We start from the raw sequence: 23,393 nt of genomic DNA on the forward strand, positions 1-23,393 counted from the left end.
GGTGCACACAACACAAGTGCTTTAACGACACTAGAAAGATGACAGCTAAGAATTACTTCATATGTTCCGGTGTGTAGCACCCTCTCACCTATAATGGTTATATGTGAATGCTTACACTGATCTTTACCATGAAGTGGTCTTGTCCTAGCATAATACTTCCACCTGAGTTGTATGGTCCTCACAGTTTCTACAAAGCGGTTGAATCTGGAGAACCCCTTAATGGTATATCCCTAGATTTTTGGATGGTTACCCACTAAATCTATATAAAAATGTGCTCCCATCTCCAACAAGCATGCGCTGTTGGAGCCAGGGCATGTGCTGCCCATCCAACGGCTACTATTTCTAGGGAGACCGGACAGACCCTAGCCTGATTGGAAAAGAGTGGAGGACCTGCTGGCCCCCTGGAACAGGGAAAGTATGGGAGCAGGATGAATTGTAGGGAGGCAGAGGAAGAGCTGTGGCAAGCTGTGTTGAGCCCTGGTACTTTGTATGTGGACACACCTCATTACAATATACAAAAAGGGGTAAAACTGTTTACAATCAGTTTGATTGCTTCACCCTACACACACACTGGCAGAGGAGACTGCTGACGCTGATCAGTGTCAGCTGCCTTCCTGATCCTACTACAGCCCAGCACACAGCATTCACTTTTTCATTAACTCTACATAGTCACTTCAAATTGAAAATTCTAAGATATTTATCTATAATAATTCACTTGTATAATATATATATATATATATATATATACACACACACACGTGTGTGTGTGTGTGTGTGTGTGTGTGTGTGTGTGTGTGTGTGTGTGTGTGTGTGTGTGTAAAGGGAGCAACCCCCTGCTATATTTTCTCTGCCCCCGCTTTTATTACTGCTTTCCCCCCCTATCTGCTGTACCAGACCCTCCCCCACTCCGTACCGTGCCACCTCCCTGCTCCCATACTTACCCTGGGTCCTCCACCTCGGCTAGGTCTGTCCATTCTCCCTAGCAGCGGGAGCCATAGATGCATGTGCCCTGGCACCTGTTGCATTTGCATGTTGGAGATTAGTAGATTTTACACAATTATTATATAGATTAATGAATTAATGTACTAGATTAATGTCTTTGAAATAGCTTCTGTCTATACCATATATTGTCCATTTTATTCAATATAAGCACTGGAAGGTAACCTGCTATCTACACCTGAATAATATATGTACTGCTCACTAATCTTATGAGGCTCTTTTCCACAGCTCAACATAGTAGCTCACCAGCCTTGGATTACTAGGTGTAATAGCAATTTTGAGGGGAATTCAATTGAACACGATGTTGTTTAGCTCTGGGAATGAGTGCTTAGAGCTATTCAATTGGCCGTGCTGTAAACCCTCAACTACAGGATTTCTGTTCGCACCCATAAAAAGCTGTTTACCATGACTAAGCCTAGAGCATTAGTCGTGGTAAACTGCATCTCCAAACTTAAGTGCCACTTGCAATGCTGACAATTGAATAGCTTCACCTTTTATTACATTATGCGATGGGGAAAATGAGGTACTGAGATAAAATAAAATGAGAGCAGCAGAGCTAAATAAACCTTAGTCAAGGGGGTTTTACATTTAGCTCAGCTTTGGCCAAGCAGCTACAGACTTTCTCTGTGGAGGGGTGATGTATCAAGCCTTGGAGGGAGATAAACTGAAAAAGTAGTTGTACAAATCAACCAATCAGCTTCTCTCATTTATCTACCACAGTCTTTGAAATGACAGCCAGATGCTGATTGGTTGCTTTGGGCAACTTCACCACTTTATGTCTTCCAAGGCTTAATACATCTCCCTGAGTATGTTTCCCTTGCTTAAAATACAATCAAGCTGAGCTGCTCCTGTAGGAATATCAGGAAGACTGAGGAAGCGAGTTGAGTATTTTTTGGTCCTCAGCAATGAGGACAAGCAGCTCCACTCCTCCTGCTTCAGTCTATCTCCTCAGTCTCTTTGACCATTCTTCATATCAATGGGACTGACAAGGACCACTGTGCCTGTCATGTACCTTAACACAGCTCTCCTTCTACCACTGAAATTTGTAGCACCTTCTATGCCAGCCTCCCTTCAGATCACCCCATAACTTATACTCATTTAATGTGGCTTTACTAACATTCAAAAAAAGCATGCATTCTATCGATTCACAAATTTATTGGCTACAGTTTTATGAAACAAAATGGCTGCCTCCACAGTGAATGTACAATTATAAGCCCCCACCACCACCATCATCATAAGCTAGTGCCAAAGATGCACACTGCATCGAGAGAACTGAAGGCAAATATAGTTTATATACAGTTTACTTTCTATTCTATTGTTTGACTTGAAAGGTTCTACTAACATACATAAAATGTTGTTTTCTTCTGCTCACAGAATGTTCAAGAATTGAAGTTGCCGATATTGTTTTTGTGATTGACTCATCTGGCAGTATAAGTGTAGAACAGTATAATTTAATGAAAGATTTTATGATCACGTTGGTGAATAAATCAGATGTTGGCACAAATAAAGTTCAGTTTGGAGCTCTGAAATACTCAGATGACCCCACAGAGCTATTCTACCTGAACACGCATAGCAGTAAAATGGACATTGTTAAAGCAATTCAAAGTGATGTATCACAAGGAGGAAATACATATACTGCAGAGGCCCTGGACTTTTCAAAGAGATTTTTTGAAGAAAAACATGGCAGTCGTAAACGTACTGGGGTCCCCCAGATTGTGATTATTATAACCGATGGTGAATCTCATGATCATGATAGACTCAATGAGACCTCAAGATCACTACAAGAGGATGGTATAAGCCTATACGCTATTGGTGTTGCTCAGGCAAAGACTGAAGAGCTGAAGATAATGGCAGGATCCAAGGGCAAATGGTTCTTTGTTGAAGAGTTTGGTGGATTAAGTGAGATTTTGACGAATGTATCAGAGGCTGCATGCAATAGAACAGGTGGGTCTTATTCTTAAATGTTTATTGCAAAATGTCAAAAAATTCATAAAATGACGATCATTTTCTAAATGTTACAGTGCTATAATTAGAGATGAGCGGTTTGATTTTGACTCTATTCTTTTTGCCAAATTAGCACAAGTTCAGATTTATCTTATTGACTATCCAAAAATGTATCAAAATGTTGCCTATAGTGTTGCAGGCCCAGATTTGTAGTATTTGTAGTTCTGTCTTTTGCCAACTTTTTTTTTTCTTAAATTTGCTGCTGAGCATTTAAAAAGAAAAATGATTTTCATTATTTTAAATTCCACTGGAATACATTTATTTATTTTTACAAAGGCAGTTTGGTGAATATTGAAGTCTATAGAACTCTGGGCCTGATTCAGCAGTGCCCGTGCTGCACATGTGCAGAATGGGTCTGTGATCACACACGCAGTCTGGCAGCAGACTGTCAGTGAGTGACAGTCTGCTGCCATAACTGGGAGCAGGGAGGGGGCAGCGACAGCCTCCGTTTCTCAACGGGGGGGAGTGGAGAGGCCAGGATCTCTGTCGGCTGACGGAGATTTCCTGGTTTCTTTTACTCATCTACAGCATTTGGCCTACATGACCCCATGGTCACTCAGCCGGATGATGGTAGTGCACATGATCCGATGCTGCATCCAAGGACGCAGCTCGTATCAGTAATACATGCAGGAGGCAGGACACCTCTTTTTGCATTACAAAATTAGTGCTATCGCAGCTGCTACCACTGCTGAATCAACCCCTTTTTGTCTAAGACGGAAATAAATGGGGAAGCAAAAGGTGGTCCAGGGCACCTAGACAAATAACTCTATGCCAGGATATCTGTGATAGGATGATATGACTTATCATTGTCGGGTGCTGTATATACAGTACTGTGATTTGTACCACACAGCTCATTAGACTGAATTATTATTTCTGACTAATAAAAATGTCGACAAAATAATGACCAGTTAATTAATTAACACCCGTGACAGTCACATTTCTCATTTCCAGTTATCTGGAACTTTCATAAAATTTTACATTTGGGTCTCATAGTACAAATCTCATGGTGTCACTCATGACCCCAATGTACAAAAATAGCATTGGACCAGCAAATAAAATAAATATTACTCATAAGGCCTGATTCTGAGTTGCATGCAATGCTGATGTTCATGGACTTGAGTTTTTTTTTTCTACTGTACATGTGCAAAAATACCTAAAAACACATAGGGCGCATGCGTAACGCTCTGTGTATGTACAGAGATGCAGTAGCAATTGAGATGCGCGGTGTGTTAAATGTATTGGAAATGTATTGAGCGTTCCTCGCTATGCAGACACACATAGAAGTACCGTCCTATGAACGTGTTATGGTAGAGTCTTGGGCATGTTGCAGAACTTGTTGTGAACTCAGACACTTTGGAGTCTTTTTATCAGTCAGTGAAAAGCGTGGAGAAGTGGACCAGTGGAGAAGTTGCCCATAGCAATCAATCAGCTCCTACCTATTATTTTATAGACTGTACTTGATAAATGCTACTTCAAAGCTGATTTGTTCCTATGGGCAACTTCTCCACTGGTTCATTTCTCCACACTTTTCACTGCTTGATAAATAGACCCTTTAATCACTCACATTGGAGGCCGTACTCTGATGGGAAATCTGCACCTAGCATGGAGATGGTGAAAATGTTGATGTTGCAATGGATGGTGGCGTCTAAAGATGGGCTAAGCGAGATTTCAGCGCCTAAAGAAGCTCAAAGTGGACATCTTAGTCATTGTACATTTTGACGCACCAGGGAAGGGCTTGCACTGTTATCAGCATAAAGTCTGATACACTACAGCGGAAAAAGCTGCAAACACGGACGTGACAGCATCCAACTCTCAATCAGGCCCATTAGGTACTTTTCATACCGCAAGTCATACCGGACATAAACTTAGTGTTGGTAAAGGTCTATGGATATTTCTAAACACTGACGAATAGTTTTATGAATATAGGTTGTTTTACAATATAACACAGTTGTGCAATTGCTTTTTATTTACAAATATTACCCCGCACGTGTAAAATAGCAACACGCACATTTTGAGAAATCCTGACTGATTTCACTCGGCGAAAGCTGATTCCACACAACTTTCACAGACACTGATAAATGTAATTTCATTGTATTATTGCATTTTCATGGTGTATGATAGTTGTATGATGTACAGTATCATGGCTGTATGGTGTATGATGGCTGTATGATGTACAGTACCATGGCTGTATGGTGTATGATGGCTGTATTGCATACAATGCTGACTCGTTTTCAAAATGTTTATATTTTTTACTATACAAATAATATATTTCTGCAGGATGTGAAGCAGAAGAGATGGACTTAATTTTTCTGATTGATGGCTCTACTAGCATTTGGCAAGATGATTTCAAAGTCATGATAAATTTCATGGTATCTGTCGTTGATGATTTTGATATTGGTCCTAACAAAGTTCACGTGGGCGTTGCTCAGTTTAGTGATAATTACAGCCTACAATTTCAGTTAAAGACATATCTGGATAAGGAGACTTTAAAATCTATGATTGGAAATATCACACAGGTATTTGGAAACACAAATATTGGCAATGCACTCACTCAAACCGACTCTACCTTCTTCACTTCATCAAATAGTCGTATTAATGAGGGCGTCCATCAGATGTTGCTGGTGATAACCGATGGAGTCTCACAGGATGATGTCGCAAAGCCAGCAGAAATCCTCAGAAATAAAGGCATTGCTGTATATGCGGTGGGAGTGGGAAGTGTGTCTGAGACTCAACTTCTTCAGATTGCTGGGAAACCAGAGTCAAGGTTTTCTGTTGACAAATTTAGCGAATTAAAAACCGTTAAATCGAGAATTGTCAGAGACATATGCACACCAACAATAGCTAACAGTAAGTATGACTTTATTTCTTCATTAACTTTAATTGATCAATAAAAGGGGTAATAACGGTGTAACACAATGAAATAACAGAAGCACTCTATGGTACATGACATATGAATGGAAAGGCCAATTGTGATATTTAACACAGTTAATAATACAAATATTTGACAGGGGATACAGTATTTTAAATATTTGTAATTGTATGTGAGTACTGTTTCATGACTTTATCACTCCAACACATTATTTGTTGCACTATCATGCACTTTATATTTCGCTAGTCTTGATTTTGAAGGATGAATTAAAAGTTATATTTTAATATTATTTGTAATATATTTTCTTGGGTCACCACGACCAAGAGATCCTAACTAAAAGATTATTTGTCTGCGAGAGCCCGTTGTTGGAACACTTTTTCTCTTTTCTTTTTGTATCTGTATATCCAATTGTTGCTGGGTGCAAACTACAATTTAAAAACTACAATTTATCAGGATGTTCAATATATTGGGGAAGAATAAATTAAATCAGTAGAAGTGTCTGTGCTTACAATCTTTTGCTTTTTTGAGCATCTGTAGGGTGCAAATGTTTGCACAAGTCAATAGTAGTAGCTGGGTAGATCAGTTGGGTGAATTGCAGACCACTTTTATAAATGGAAAATGCAGGATGGGATTGTTTAAATGAAATAAAACATTGGTGAGGGCAAGTATTTGCTGTTAGGAGGATGCACACTTTTGAAATGCATTATGGAGATAAGTAGTCATAATTTTACCATCCATAAATGAGTCTTCATGGGTTGGGGGTAGATTTCTTAAGATTAGCCCCAAAATTAACAATCCATATCGTGGTGATTTGTAATGTGTTTGCACTGCTATTTATCAAGCTGGGGTTTTCGGATCAAATGTAATAGGTAGAGAGTTTAGAAAATGTTGTTTAGCAGTAAACTCTCACACTATTACATTGGTGGAGATGTATCTTCAAAATGGGAAAATATCTGGATTATTGTTTAAATCGTGAGAGTTTTTGAGTCAGAAAAACATGCGAGTTTGCATTTTCTCGGACTCTATTACATTGGCAGAGTTTAAAAAGTGTGAGAGCTTACTGCTAATCTCTACACTCTCACCCTATTACATTTGGCCCTTCATGGTCTTTGCTTGCTTATTGCATGTGTAAGCGAAGATCATGGCCACAGGCAGGGCCGCCATCAGGGGGGGACTGCTAGGCCTGGAGTCCTGGGCCCGGACACTCGGGGGGCCCGCCCGCTACCACCCCCCTGCTGCTGCACAATAGAGACTACCTGCCCACTCCTGTCACCTCGATAGTGAGTGACAGGCCCAGCCTGGGGCCCACTCCTAACAGAGAGCCACCCACTACTAACCTCCGCCACCATACAATATGTACCCAGCCGCTGGCATCGTCCTGCTCTGCCTCCTACCTAAGCAGCAATAAAGTTTTGCTTGTGACTCTGAGTCGGCGCAGCGTGACGTTATGACGTTGCAACGCTGATTGAGAAAGGAGCTGGGACACTGCATGTGCGTGTGGTTTGAGGACTGAAGAGCCGGAGCAGCCAGAACAGAAGGAGCGAGGTTAGTAAGGTAAGTGATTCTTCTTGCATTATTGCAGCATGTCAGGTGTTGCAGATGTGGGGAGTGCAACTGGCTAGGTGGCTGTTTTGTTATTTGGTTACTTTCTCACAGCCAGTGGGGAAGGGGGGATGTGGGGTGGGGGAGCAGGGGAAGGGAGGCTTGAGTGTGGGTTGGGGGGGGGCCTGCCCATTTTGTTAGTCCCAGGCCCCACAATTCCTGATGGCAGCCCTGGCCACAGGCAATGTAGCCTATAGGTTACAATGACTAATGGGACCAAACTCTGAAAAGCTAAGCTTCCGCATGATTTTAAGCTAAAAGGGAATGATAAGTAAACCTTAACCTTCTTAATATTTGTACCAAGCTGAAGAAGGCAATGAATCCTGATGTAAGCAATAATATGCTTGTTTTGTTTATATTTAATATTTTGCATTTGTTTTTACCTCCCCTACCTCATTCTGTGCAAAGCATCAATATGTAGCATTTGTGATTAGTAGAAGTAACAAGCAGTATTGCAATAAAAACAGGATAACTACACATCCTGTGGGGATGTAGTTATATTGCAGGCAGACGGGAAGTTGGCCATTGATATACCGATGCCGGAATCCCGCTGCCCTGCTTTGTCCACCGTTTAGCCACCCCGGGTGGACTTAGGGTTAGACCCTCCCGGGGAGGGTTAGTGTCAGGCTGCGGGGACGGGTGCTAGGGTTAGGCGCCGTCAGGGGGAGGTTATGGTTAGGCACCAGCGCCCCGGGTGGGTTAGGTTTAGGGTGCAGGAAGGGGGAGTTAGGGTTAAGTGCTACTAAGGGAGGGTTAGGGGGGGAGAGGGGTAGAGAGGGAATACTTACAGCCGCCATTGGGATTCTGACTGTTCGGGCTGCCACTGTCGGGATTTGAACCGGCGGCTACTGAGCCGCTGGTATTTCATACCCATCCCATCCTGAAGGGTCATCAGGACAGACTAGGCAAGCTGGGTCTATGGGTGTTATTCTACTAAATGTTAAGGCAACTTCTGCAGGCCCACAGCTATTTCTGCTCTTGGGTAACACAGGCTCTCATATAAACATAAGTTCAGCTACTGTGCAGTATGCCTACCATTGTCAGTTTGGCCTAATATAGTATTTGGTAAAATTACTTATTTTTCATGTAATCCGAAGTGAACTTTCTCAACTGCAAAATCAGGAACTGCACAAAAATTAGTTGTGAACAACATAATTTTTCTAGGACCTGTACATGTCGCTTTAATAAGGTAGATATTGGTGGTAGAACAGGACTAGAAATCAATGACATTTTCAAATATTCACCTTATTTGGCTGCAATTGAGCCTTTGGTTTTCCACCTGGAATTCCCACCATCATTTTTGTTCCACTGAAAATTATAATTTTGTTCCACCCAAGCTTCTCCCTTAGGGGTATGTTTATAAAAAAGTGATAACCTATATGGCTTTTCTTGCCAGAGAAAGGAGTTATCACTGTTCCCTCCTGATATCTCTTCTGATCCCTCTATTTTCACAGTTTACCACATCCACATAATCTGCTAGGGGAGCCGTGGTTTCTGTTTAAGTTATCAAGCTACAGTATGATCCCCACTGCTAGGTAACACCATCTTTTTATGGTGTTACCTAATACACTCCCAATCTCCCATTTCACATTTGCATTTTACCTGAACTCCTCGCCGGCAGCGTTAGACTGCCGGTTAAGTGATAAACCGTCCTCATAGTAATGGGGTTTTTGTCGGGGCGCTAAGAGGAGCTCTAGATTGCTAAATTAGCTACAAAAAGATTGAATGTCACTGCAATGAGCAGAGGTATGAAATGTTTATTTGCATGGTCCCTAAAAATAGTCCATAATTAGTTGACAGTGTGAATTCACACCATGCATTGGGATTTTACAACCATAGTAACAAAATAATATTCTCCAGAATGCTAAGACAAAAGCAGATGAATTGTATCACCAGCACTTTGCATCGGTGGTATGGCCGGTTCATCTCTCAAATTTCAGTTGCATTAATATTTGCTCCAACTTCTGTTATCTGTACCTAGAGATTAAACCTTTGCCTTATAAACTAAGTTGTGTGTCAAATTGTGATTGGAGTGAGGGTTTGTTCTAATCATGAAGAGCAGCTTATTGCAATTACTTCAAGTCTTGAGGTGACTATTAAAGAATATTAAAAAATTAATGGTGAGACGCAGGAAAAAAGATGTGAATTATAGACCTATACCTTGAGCACCACCTATAATAGTTTTAATTTGTCACTGCGAGATGTCCTTGTTAACACAAAGGATTCACACATTACCTTTGTAGAAAAGAATAGGATCAGATTCACAACATGAATATTCATCTTGCAGAAGTTATATTGTACCTTGCTAATAAGCTAGTAAGGAGACATCATTATCCAATCACAAAATAACTATCTAGGCCCAATGTTTTTTGATGCAGCAATACATCATACAGTTTACTGATCTTTGAAGATAGGAAATATAACAAAAAAGTAACATGATATAAATAAAAAAATCATAGAATATCTTTCACATACTGGAGCATAATAGATATAAACCATACACTGCCATGGATTGTTTAAGCATAGAGTAGGACAGGTGTAATGGTGCATACACACGGTCCAACTTGCTCGATCATCGATATCGTTGAACGATTTTTTTCCTATTTTAAAAACGAACATTATCGTTGAACGATTTCATCCATGATCATGAACCATTTCATGAATGATGAACGATATCTGACAGTATTTAAATGATGAAGAAGTCATAGATATCGAGCAAGTTGGCCTGCATGTACAGTTGACCTCAGATAACATTATCGTCCATACGGCCACGCGCATCATTGGTCGTTCAGTGCAAAAAAGTCAACGATATGAACGATATAACAATATTGTTATCTTTCATATGGTCCTGCAAAGTTGGACCATGTGTATGCACCATAAGAAGCATATAGCTACACACAGATTACCTTCTCCTGGAGAAAGTGTTTCACATTTCTGTAAAAATAAAGACAAAAGATACAATTCCCGTTTCTTCCGGGTTACTCTGTAACACTTTCTTATGCATTCCTCTTTTCTTGATAGATTGTTCAATTGATGTCGTAGTGGGATTTGACATTTCAACCTACACCAGTGGTGCCAAATTATTCCATGGTCAACATCATCTTGAAGTTCGCATCGCAGACATTTTAAACAGCATTATGAATGTCAGAAGTGCAAGCTGCAACTCTGGTTCAGTGCCTAAAATAAGCATAGCCTTCCACATGCCAAATGCAAAGACACATATTAATGCTTCTCATTTCCAAGTCTACAGCCCGAATACAGCTCGGAGCCTAGTGGAAACTTACACCTCAGGTCCTTCTTATCTGACATCGTCTGTTCTTCATTCTTTGTGGAATACTTTTCACAGTAAAAATACAGAAAGAGCAAAAGTATGTACTATTGTCCATTATACATAATTCCTATCCTTGAATGCCTATTGCTAATTTTTCAAATGCTATCGTTATGCTTTGTAGATGCTGCTTGTATTTACTGATGGCCTAGATGAAAATGTGGAAAACCTTGAGCAGACAGCAGGAGATCTTCGAAGTCAAGGTACATATATATCATGACATAGATTATCACTCAACAGTGAGATGTGTAAATTACCCCTTATGCATCCATTCTGTGTATTAGCCGTTCTGTATCAGCCAAGGGCACATGCTGAGTTGGACTTCTGCCAGTTTGCTTAGCATAAATAAATTAGTTCTGTGCTTACACAGAAAACAGGCCGCACACATATGGCTGAGAGTAGATGTAAATGTACAATGTTGATGGCATAACCAGCACTAGCTAATTGCTTCTGATTGGTTCATTGGTATGTGCATCTATTATATGACTTTGTAAGCAAATTGTAACAAAAATGTTTTTTTTTGAATATGTAAAGGATAGTCATGCTGGTAATATTCAAGAGGGTTTTATTTATTGTATTCACACCCAATAGCAAATGCATATTTTTCTATCAAAATAAATGTTTTGAAACATGGATGTAATTGTATCTTACATATGTCTCTCTGTGATCATATATGGAAATGGATGTAAACTCAGCATAAGCACCAGAATGTGTAGTGTTAATTAAGATATCATAGATAACATTTGGTTCTGTAAAAATATATATTTATTTTCTTCGGTAAGGTGCAACGATAGTTAAATAAACTTGGCGCATATTTTATGGAGTACCAGAGACATAATAAAACAAACCAGGGGTGTATTAATGCCCGAGGGACCTGTGTACATAGGGCCTCATACTCTGAGGAGCACCCCCTCTCCCCATCCTACCAGTTGCTGGCATGCAGGTCCCCCTCCTCCTCTGACTGTTCCCAGTGGCATTCGGGAAATTTGGTGCATGCGAACAAGATAGCAAAGGCTCTAGCACAGTGCAAGAGTCTTTGCCTTCACTGTGCAGCTCCATTGTTCCAAAGATATCACTGGGGAGATGGCACTGCATAGGAGAGGGACCTGCTTGCCATTACCAGGTATGCTTACTTTGGGTGTAGGGTGTGCGATTTGGGGCCCCCCGTACCAAGGGGCTTGTGTGTACTGCACACACTTCACCTATTGTAAATCCTGTACATCAATGCTAAAGCGTATAGTAATGAGAAGGTTTATTCTGACTTAGAAAGGCTACTCTAAATCTCTATCAATTGACCTGTTGTTTTTGTTATTCCTTTTACTTGCATGCAGAATCAATTAGATGATTGGATCATTACAGATGGAGCAGCCACATGGCCCCTCGATTAGAACCAAATAGAGATGTCATTATCACACACTTTGCATTATAATGAGTGGCTTATAGCTGTAAATGTCTATGGGATATGTACAGGTGTCACTTTTGCTAAACTACACTGCGCATGTGTCCGATATCCAATACATTTTCTGTATCACCACCCGATGATTGGCTGACAGAACCTGTGATTAGTACACTATAGTACAGAGTTTTAGTCATGAAATCAGGGCTGTAGAAGAATGTGTAATAAAGTTTAAAATTATTACAGTACAGTATGTGTGTGAGTCCTGTACTTTTAACAAAAAAAAATGTTTAATATTTTTGTCTCAGGGGCTCAGACAGGGGTCACATGCACGCACAGCTTTCAATGAGATGGGATGAATTAATCAGGTAATTGCTCGGGTACTGTGTTTACATGTACTGCACTAGTACAATATTTAGAAAGGAAGACACATTTTTTTTATTATTATCATTATTATTATGCTCACTGCACCCTCCCTAACAGCAGTGGGTGGGTGGAGTGCACAAAGATTCAGCAGACGGATGTGATATCCTTCTTGGCATACTGGTAGAGAAGTGGTTTTTACGTTGCCAGGGTTCAAATTGCACCTCAGCCCAATATTATTTCCTAATCATGATTACTTTAGATTCATTCCTCTATATATTTTTTTTATAAAGTGCAGTACAGTGGTGGATCCATCCGCACTAATCGAGTTTGAGACGCAACCACAGGTGTTGGGGTTCAGGGACTCAAACGCAACCTCAGTTTTAAATAAGTGTAACTCCCCGGGTAGTTTGTAGTGCAGGTTGGTAATAACCAAGAATTCACGTGTGAATGGACAGTTATAGTCGAGTTCTTTGAAAGGCGGAAGAGTCTTGTTTCGGAACTTCTGATGATGAACACTCTCTAGGTCTAGGAGCACCCAGGGATTACTGAGGGACTCAAAGGCTGGTTAATTCACCACAACACATTTAAATAAATAGCAGTTTTGAGGAATGAGGCAACAGACCACTTTGTAAATATGTAGTTTTGTATTTCAGGTACACTGTAACAGTATTTTTCACTCTGGAATTTGATACACCTGACGTAATGTAATCACCAAATACACAATAAAGAGGGAATAGACACAAGATACACAATCTTAAGTCTGGGACTCTTAATGACTATTATAACACACCAATCAATGCAATAGTACATTCAATACCCAACACGTTAAACCACTCCCCAATTGGAATGATGAGAAGTATATATACAGTATATGCATATATATGAGTGATTAAGTTCTGCACGCGTTGCCATGGTTGCCAATAACTTCCTTAAATGGCAGTAGGATCGAGTAGGGGAATTTGGTCCCGAGAGGGTGTGAGTTTGTGACGTTCAAAGGAACTGCTGAGCTTTATAGCGATTCACGCTGTTTACCTCCCATCAGGGCAATATATGGCAGGACGATTAATCGCGTGACCAATAGTCTCCTTTGTTCTGACGTGAACATGTAATAACTATTTCAAGGAATGGAGATGATTGGGAAAAGTCAAGCCTACAATGTTACTCTTTGACACAAAGTGGCGCTGTTCCCTTTTACTGTTCCTCCCAGGCTATGGTTGAATGCACAGTGATTTGTCCAGTGTGACAGGGAATCCTACTGGCTAGTCTCGACTGGAATCTCAGTAGCACATCAAACAAAACAGTAATTTTGGATTACCAGCACTATGTATTTTGTCCACAGACTGCTGTGTGGTTAAAGTCTATACTGGGCAGGGTGTTATTCAGGTGACCTGTGTTCCTGCTTATGCGACTATGGCAACTATGAGGAGTGTCCCTTGGCAACAGGGGTTATCACAAGCAGAGGGGTGATTGTTTTATCCGAGTCCGACAGTCACGGTATTGCTCATTTACACAGCTTCACGGGACGGCCGGATGCCGGTCTTCCCAGCAGTTGCCTGGACCACCACTGACCCGTCTGAGTCCCTGATGCTGAAAGTGCATATGAAACCCGACACTCAAGCCCCTGCACCCCATAACTGTATTTGTGTTTCATTGCAGGGTGCAGGGGAGTTGTGGAGCCATGTAGTGCCTGCAATACATTACTGCAACATTATTGATCATGAAATCATGAAATCATGTGGTCTTATTTAAAACTGAGGTTGCGTTTCAGTCCCTGAACCCCAACACCTGTGGGTGCATCTCAAACTCGATTAGTGTGGATGGATTCACCACTGTAATTTATAAAAATATATATATAGAGGAATGAATCTAAAGTAATAATGATTATGAAATAATATTGGGCTGTGGTGAGATTTGAATCCTGGACCATGGCATGTAAAACCACCGCTCTACCACTAGGCCAAGAAGGATTTCACATCCATATACTGAATCATTGTGCACTCCACCCACCCGCTGCCATTAGGAAGGGCGCAGTGAGGGAAGCATACTGTAATAATAATGAAAATAATAAAAATGTGTCTTCCTTTCAAAATATTATACTAATACATGTAAACACATAATCCCGCCATTACTGAATTCATCCCATCTCATTGAAAGCTGTGTATGTGTCTTGATAATGTATCGGTTACACTATGATAACAACATGGCAATTACACTGTACCGTACAGTACTGTATGTGTACTGTTTTGCTTCCCGTTCAACGAGCTATTGCGATATTATTAAAAAGATTGGTTGTGCGAACATGCAAATACTGTACACTGCGTGAACATGATTGGCCCGCTTGTCAGGGATATCCATCCACTTCTACAGTATGGTATTCAGTAGTATAAATTTCATCAATGGAGCACTCGCCACCCAGTGGTTAAGCGGTGTATTACATGCCGTTGATTCTTTTACGTTGTAGAACGCCACAGTGCGCCACAGTACAGCCATCACGCAACGTTCCAAGGCACGACTCAGAAGCCTGAATGTCACATTATGAGTAAAAACTAGCTTGCCCATCTGTACTGTTAAGCATCACTTTACTCTTAATTACATACTATTCCACTTATAGATACAGTAGTTGTCCCAATCCTTAGTCATTTTTTTTTTTTAAAAAGTGTTTTTCACACTAGAGATGATCAAGAATCAGTCACGCGAAATAATATCTTTGTTGAAAAAAAGATTATTGCTGAATGGATAGATGGTTCTGCCTTGATTCATGCATATCTCTGGTGTGAATACTGGTGATTATTTCCATGTAGTGCCACCTCCATTCAAGCTTATTGAAATACCCTGAATTCATGCTCTGCATAATGCATTACATTAATACAAATGTCTTTTCAGGATTAAATGCTTTAGTTACTGTTGCTTTGGAAGGCACAAAACACTATGATGACTTAAAATATATAGAATTTGGCAGAGGCATGGATTACAAGGATCAGATGAATATCGGGATGCCAGATATTGGAGTTAGACTGGCAAAACAAATGGTGAGTTTAACACCATCATAAGTCATATATGTTATATTTATGGCAGGACACACAACATTTTTTCGGTTTGAAGGCCACACTAGAAGATAGTACTCATTTGAAGGGGCCATAGTAAAACTTAGTTTGCTTAAACATGCAAAACATATACAGATTTATCCACATACACCTATCCTCAAATTGCGATAAATACTGTAGTCCCATTTGGTGTGCCACAATTTTGCCACTAAGCTGCGACATGTGTCCCAACACATACTCTTTATCACTGGAACTGGTATTGCTTGTAGTTGCTGTGTGCGATTTAGATGCTAACCTGTGTAAAAAGGGCAATGATGGAGGTCCAATACGTGTGAGCAGTGATTTATGCCCGTTGTGTCAATGTGTTTAATCTAAGACTCTGGGGTAAATGTAATAGCTTGCGGACTGCAGGCATTGGCATCTCATATGTTTTAAAGTAGCAGTTTAAAAGGATAAATCAACCTGGTTTTGACAAAAGAAAGGTAGTAGTGTATAAACCAGTGCGCTGTAGCAGCCAACAGATCAAATAACCTACGAAGTTGTTGCCACAACCTCACACATCTAAATCATCTAAACATACAGAAAGTTATTGATATCTGCCAGCGCTCTATTGATGACACAATAAAATGGAAAGAAAGATATAGTCAACAGTCCTTCTAATTTTGTCAGAATTTCTTATCCTTAAATTAATGAACGTCCTCTGTTTTTGGATAGCCAATCTTCCAGACACTTTATATATCCTCAGTCGTGCCAATGATGTTCCCCACTTCAAAGGACAGCAATGAGAATGTGAATCTCAAAAGAATAGGAGAAAAAGCAGGAAATAGCATAATCTCCTTTTAATCAAACTGTAAACATGTAACAATATCACAAACATACATCAACATGAATCCAAAAATGGAAAAAAAACATAATTACCGGATAGGCTTTCAGAACCTTAATAAAGTTCTGGAATAGCGTGATGGGAGAAATATGGGGTACTCCCTTGAATCCTCACAGGTTCCGGTAACAACAGAGTCCAAACCGCCACTGCAGCAGGTTCCAAAGAAATGAGCCAACGCGTTTCTACCCCTTCCTGGGGTCTTTATCAAGGCAAGGTAAGTGAATGCAGTTCAAGATTGTCCTTTCTTAATACTGCAATCCACCAATCAAAAAGGACCAAAAAAATCAACCCTAAAATAGACACAGGTAAGCTATCTAAGTAAGGCACAACCCCCTTCCCAGTAATGTCCAGAACACAATCACATGCAATACACCTGTATCGGGCATTCTGCCAACCAATCCGCTTATCCTCAGTCCCGGTCATCTGACATGGATCGTCATGCAGTGGGTGTGGTCACATCCAATAGGGAACAAGACATGATCTCCTCCTGATTTACATTTGGCCTCCCCTGTAGTTGCACATTCTCCCCACTCCAGCCTCTCTATGGGGGAGATGTATCAAACCCTCTAAAGAGAGGACAAGTGTACAAGTTGCTCATTGCACCCACTTGACTTCTAGCTAGCATTTATCAAGTAGATTCTATAAACTGATAGGTAGAACTTGATTGGTCGCTATAGGTAACTGCTCCACTTGTCCACTCCTCCATCTATACCTCCTATAGCTGCCCTTTCACCTAAATTAATTCTAGATCTAACTGTGACTACAGGAGTCATGTCTAGGAGAGTCCCCACTCCCTCAGCCATAATGAGACATGGCACAAAAATGCTTCCGCCTTGTGTGGTGCAGGCGGTTCTCCAGTTGCATGGTGTACACCACTGACTGAATGTGTGGTTCAGTAACACATGTACAGTAGTGTTATTATTATCTGTAGCATATTGCCTCAGTTCACATATCCAATTTCATATGTATTTTCTTACATATAACAGTTTAATTTATATTTATAATTTATCTTTAATATAAGAAACATCACAAAACTTGTGCTTTGATAACTGAGAGTACTTTCTGATTGTCATAAGCAAGCACAGTGGGTGTGCTTAGGTGCTTGTCAGCAAACTTACCTGTCAGGACCATGGGACCAGAGTACTAGGGTAACTGCAAGTCCGTAGGTAATGCGGTGAAGCACAGTGAGTGTGGTAAACCTGCCTAGTATTTTTGTAATGCTGTTTTTCTAGCACTAGTACTTTCTGTTGCTGCCTGAGTGACTTTGGAACCTCTGAGGGTACCGTATACCATGATGTGTAATATAATGTAACTCTAGTCAGCAGTGAGTGGGGCAAGTGGGCCAAAAGTAACCTGGAATCTTGACAACAAGTATTTCTATTCACCATTACTAATACTAATAATAAGTAATTATATTTCTGCCAGTCCCGTGTTGCTGAGAAGATATGTTGCTGTGTGTTCTGTACATGCCTTGGAGCAAGGGGAACACCTGGAACATACGGACCAAAAGGAAGGAAGGTACAGAATTATATTTTGTGTTTTGAGTTACTGTATTTATGTTGTCTATGGAAAAGCCAGGTCCTTTACATGTAACTTAATATATATTTATACTTTATAGTAATGCATCTGAAGTATCTGCCAGAGTCACAGAATACAGAGTGTTTGTATTGCTAAAAACTGCTACTGATGCATTGTTTTCAAAGCAGAGTTCTCTAGCTAAGAAATGTAAATATGTATCTCTAAACTCTCAGAATTAATGCCCCAATTAAAAAATATGGAAGATGGTAGGATTTTAAATTAGTTAAATAACACTGGTCACTGGGGTAGGAGGGAGGGGCAGAAATGGTGACCGATTACACTGGGGAGTAGGGGGGTTACACAACTGGGGATCTATTGCCACTAGGGAGTAATACTAATGGAGAACAATTACCACTGGGGGGTCTATTGCCAATGAGGGTACAAAGGAATTTTGTCCAGAGGGTGGTACAAGACCCTCTATTCATATTTCTTTTTAATTAAAACATTTAAATATATTTTTAAAAATACTTTCTAAACTTTATTGAAGTTAAAAAAACTAAAATTTTTGACTGGTTAAATAACACATGTGAAAGGGCGCTGCTGTACCGAGGGCTCTTATTTGTTCCAACCTCACATTAGCAAATGTTACCATTGCTTTCCTGTGGAATGTCAGTATCAGTTTCTTCCCATAACAGATTTGTGATTGTTATCAAGTTGCTAAACACAGAATTTTGCATCTGTTTTCTACAGAACTGCACACACATTAGCATGGTATCAATTGCTGGATGAATAAATACTGTATATGCTTATTATGATGGTGAAGATGCATGGACCTGGGTGATTTTTGGTGTTACACATAAAATACAATACGTTATCCATTACTATAGATATTATTAGCAGCTCTGCCAACACTGCAGTTTGTTATTTTCCATTCTGACACCAAGCGATCCAGTGCGGGATTATTAATTTTCCCTAGTAGAAATGCTAAGCATAATAATAATTATCACTCACAGTCTGCTTCTTGTGTCTTTCATCCAGGGATTGCCGGGAAGAAAAGCAAAGAAAGGACATGACGGAGAACAGGGCGAGGAGGTGAATTGCACTTTTAAGAGTGATACAATGTTTACCAGTACAAATTGCTGGAAAATAATAATGTTTGTCTAAGGAAACATAAAAAGTTGTATATTAATGATACAAGTTTACTAATTCCATAATAGTTGCTTGCTTTTGGAAGAATAATACCTAAGGTAGTGTCGGTCTTTGTAAGTCAGCGTTTCTCAACTCCAGTTCTCATGAACCTCTAACAGTGCATGTTTTCAGATCTCCTAGTTGGTGCACAGGTGTATTCATTATTGTATGACACATTTTAAAAGATAAGCAGGTGGAGCTAACTTTTCACTAGTGATACTGAGGAGATCTCTAAAACATGCACTGTTTGTGGTCCCTGACGACTGAACTTGGGAAACATTGTTGTAAGCCAGGGGCAAACGCAGGATTTTTAGGGGGGAGGGATTCCATATATATATATATATATATATAGCCCAGTCAGCCCCAGCCCCAACAACCAGTCCCAGACAGCCCCTGTTCCAGCCATACAGTACCCTGCCCCAGTCAGACAGCCCCTGCACCAGATAGCCACCCCAGCCAGCCTGTCCCAGGCCCAGCCAGCTATCCCCAGCCAGACAGCCCCTGCACCAGATAGAGTAGCCACCCCAGGAAGCATGCCTCAGCCTCACACAGCTATCCCCAGATAGCCATCCCCTGCCCAACACAGCCAGCCCAAGCCCGATAGCCAGCCTACCCCAGACAGACAGCCAAAACCCCACACTTACCTGACGCTTGTGCTTTGCATTGCAGCATAGGGGCGCGGGGCTCGACATCGGCAGTGCTGGAACGAGTGGGCCCCCTCTCTGTCCGGGCCTCCAGTCAGTCCCTGTTGGCCTCCGTCCAGGCACTGGTGATCGCTGCGCGCTGCCCGTCTCTGTCTCTGAAAAAAAAAATTGGTTTGGTCAGGGGGGGTTCCTGGGTACTCAGAAACCTCCCCTGCGTGCGCTACTGTAAGCCTTGCCGAAGATATAGCAAACCTGTTAAAAAGAAAAAGGGGAGATGATGCCCATAGCAACTAATCAGATCCTAGCTATAATTCTATAGAAAGTACTACATAAAAGGATAAATGATAGTTAGAAATAGAGATGTGCGTGTTCGGTTTTACTCGGTTCTTTTCGTCAAAATTATCGCAAGTTCGTATTAGTTCGGATTTCCCTTATTGGCTATCTAAAACATGTGACAGCTGGATAGCCAATATGATGCCATTTTTGAGATCCGAACATATCCAAGTAAAATCGAACCGCACATCTCTAGTTAGAATGCACCACTTGTCCTCTTTAGAAGGTTTGATAAATCTCTGCCTTAGCCTCTAGAAAACTTGCTTCCCCTCATGACCAGTAGACTGCACCTCATATCAGTCAGGGGTATATGTACTAAAGTGTAGATGTTGCCCATAACAACCAGTCAGATTCTACTTAACATTTAACTAGCACCTTCTAGAAGATAATAGCTAGATTCTGATTGGTTGCTATGGGCAATATCTCCACTTCTAAAAACTCTCACTTTAGTAAATATACTCCATACTGTCAGTTGTAAGATGTCGGGTCTGGTGAAAACATGGTCAAATATGGAAGTGTGCAGTGTGATCAGATTTCTGTGTCTAAAGGGCACATCAGCAGCTGAAATTCATCAACAATTTGTTGAGGTGTACGTTGATAAGGTCATGTCACGGTAACAGGTTTGGTACACTGCATTTGATAACAGTAGGACACACGTTCAAGATGAGCAGCGATCCGGCCAGCCAAGCATGTCCACCACAGATGACAATTTGTGCCGCATTGAAGGTCTGCTTCAGGAGAACAGATGCATTTGAGCTACTGATATTGCCGACAAACTGAACACCTCAGTGGCTACTGTGCACACCATTGTTCATGAATAACTGGGGTACAGGAAAAGGTGTTTACGCTGGGTACCATAGCAACTCACAGGAGTTCACAAAACTAATAGGATGGGATGGTCTCTCGTGCACTTGACACAGTACCATGAGGAGGGACTGCAGTTCCTGTAGTGTATTGTTACAGGCGATGAAACATGGATACATGTGACATCAGAGATGAAGCAAGTATCCATGACATGGAAACACGCATCGCCCCCACCTTCAAAGAAATTCAAAACAACTCCATCAGCAAAGACGGTCAAGTGCTAACTAGTTAATAGGGGCACCTATGGTATCCTATGGCAGCATATGGTGAACTTTCTATGACCCCCCTCAGCCTGGCTAGTAGTGAGGCTGCACAACTCAGGGAGACTGGACTCTGGTCAGCCAGCAACAGTAGTAAAAAATCCCTCTGACACATTGGTGATAAAAGTTGCAGGGCAGAGGTGATCAGGGGCTGGCATTGCTGAAGGATGGAAATCAGTGAAAGAAAGAGACCTGGAGAGCTGAGGTGGTCCCACCAGCACACATAAAAGTGTACATTGGAGAGCAGACATGGTGATTTCTGCTGTTCCTGTGAGATGGCAAGGACTGCCAGACCATTGGAAGGATCACCCACCTGGCACCAGAGGCTGGTGCTATGAGCAGGCTACACCCCTTACTACCTGCTGTTCGGACTATATGGAAAACTTCCAGGGGATTTAAGTTGGGGGTTCCTGCTGAAGAAAATGGTGGTCACCAACCCCCAGGAATATGGGTTAAGGAACATCAAAACTGAATCAAATAGGCTCTGACACTACTGTAATTGAACAGTGCATGAAAAGTGTCCACCATAGACAGAAAGCTTTCTGCAATGCCAGGATAAGAGCTGAACCTTTAGAACCAGGTGCCATTGTGTGTCTCAAAATGATTGTGAGACATAGCATATTGGAAGATTATACACAGAAACCTGGACATCTATGACCCCAGGGGAAGAAACTAGGGTAGCACCAGTGGCAGAGAAGTTAAGTTTCCCTGCAGACCAGGCCACTCCAATAGATCTGCTTATGCTAAAAGATTTTTCAGTGGCTTGGGGCACCAGTGCTTCATGAGTTCCAAGCGTTCCGGCTAGTGAGAGCACTACAGAATTGGAAAGAAGGTCGGAGAGAAGTACTAGAGGTGACCTTCCCATCAGATAGTGGAAATAGATGGGTTAGGAAAATTAGGTTACATATTTAGGAAATATAATCCTTGTATTTCTACTTTAACACCATGGTTTCAAAATACCAGTAGTAAATAGTCTACTTTGATATTTTATTGTAGCAGAACCTGTAGTGTCTAATGTCAAGGTCAAATATACACTTCCATTTGGTTGTTCCAGTAGGTCTGTGTATAGCAAACACATGAGGACACATTATGTTTTAGAGGTAAAGTAAGAAAGAACGCACCAAGACTCATCGATCTGCCCCTACTAAAGCTCTGGAGATAGGAAGAAATACTACAAATCAGAGATGGGTTGGTCTACATGGAAAACTTCCAGGGGGGTCAACATACTGTTCATCCAAAGACCCATCAAATTTGTTCACAGGTAGTGATGTCCTAAGAACATGCGTCTCGAATTTTGGAATGGTACAATGATGAGTCCAGACATGAGGAGGAAATGCCCCTGGATTGATCTCTGTGCTGATGTGGAGAAGCAGTGAAAAGATTGTCACTTTTGTAATCTCAAGAGAAAATAGAATCTTCTCAAAGAGCTGCCCTCCATCCTAATGTCAGCCACCGACCACTCAAATTGGTGGCCATGGATCATCTAAAGTTGGAAAGCAGCCATATGGGCTACCAATTGTGCTAACTATCATCGATCACTGCTCCAAGTTTGTTGTGGCAGTACCAGTGAAAGACCTGATGGTCAAGACCACCGCTGCGTTCTTCTGGAAACACTTGGTCCAACCCTATGCGTATCCAAAGTTCTCACTGATCAAGGCACAGATTTTGAATCGCACCTTTGTGATGAATAATGCAAATATTATACATGACAGAAAATGTGGATTACCACATACCATCCATTGTGTAATGGGCTGTGTGACAAAAATCAATCAGATGCTCATTCACATGCTCAAGGCTATCCTGCTTCCCAGAAAACTGTACTGGCCCACTCTCCTACCCGAATTGACCTATAATAACACTGAACACTGGGTCTCATTCAGACCCACTCGCGAGCGCTCAGCGCTCGCAAGCGGGTCGATGTTTCCCAAATGCGCATGTGCACGACGGAGGTGCCTCCGTCGGGCGCATGCGCGAGACCTGAATAACGACGGGGTAGCCGTCGTTATGGGTCTCGCACCAAAGGGGGCGTGCTGTCGATGGTGATTGACAGCACGTCCCCTTTGGTGGGCGTGGCTGCCCAGACGGAGGCGTTCCC

The 23,393-nt window shown here is 41.3% G+C and overlaps 1 protein-coding gene across 1 annotated transcript in view; it reads left to right on the top strand.

Moving 5' to 3' along the window:
* LOC148535369 (collagen alpha-6(VI) chain-like) overlaps window positions 1-23,393 on the top strand; it is a 181,062-nt gene that overhangs the window by 26,610 nt on the left and 131,059 nt on the right. The window contains exons 9-15 of the mRNA XM_088462675.1: window positions 2,374-2,943; window positions 5,281-5,850; window positions 10,496-10,842; window positions 10,927-11,005; window positions 15,448-15,593; window positions 17,917-18,009; window positions 19,048-19,101. Of these exons, the coding sequence (XP_088318801.1) occupies window positions 2,374-2,943; window positions 5,281-5,850; window positions 10,496-10,842; window positions 10,927-11,005; window positions 15,448-15,593; window positions 17,917-18,009; window positions 19,048-19,101 (1,859 nt within the window). The remainder of the gene's footprint in view (window positions 1-2,373; window positions 2,944-5,280; window positions 5,851-10,495; window positions 10,843-10,926; window positions 11,006-15,447; window positions 15,594-17,916; window positions 18,010-19,047; window positions 19,102-23,393) is intronic.

The sequence above is a fragment of the Taudactylus pleione genome, unplaced genomic scaffold, assembly GCF_031769625.1.
Source record: "Taudactylus pleione unplaced genomic scaffold, aTauple2 ptg000053l, whole genome shotgun sequence".
Taxonomy (NCBI): domain Eukaryota; kingdom Metazoa; phylum Chordata; class Amphibia; order Anura; family Myobatrachidae; genus Taudactylus; species Taudactylus pleione.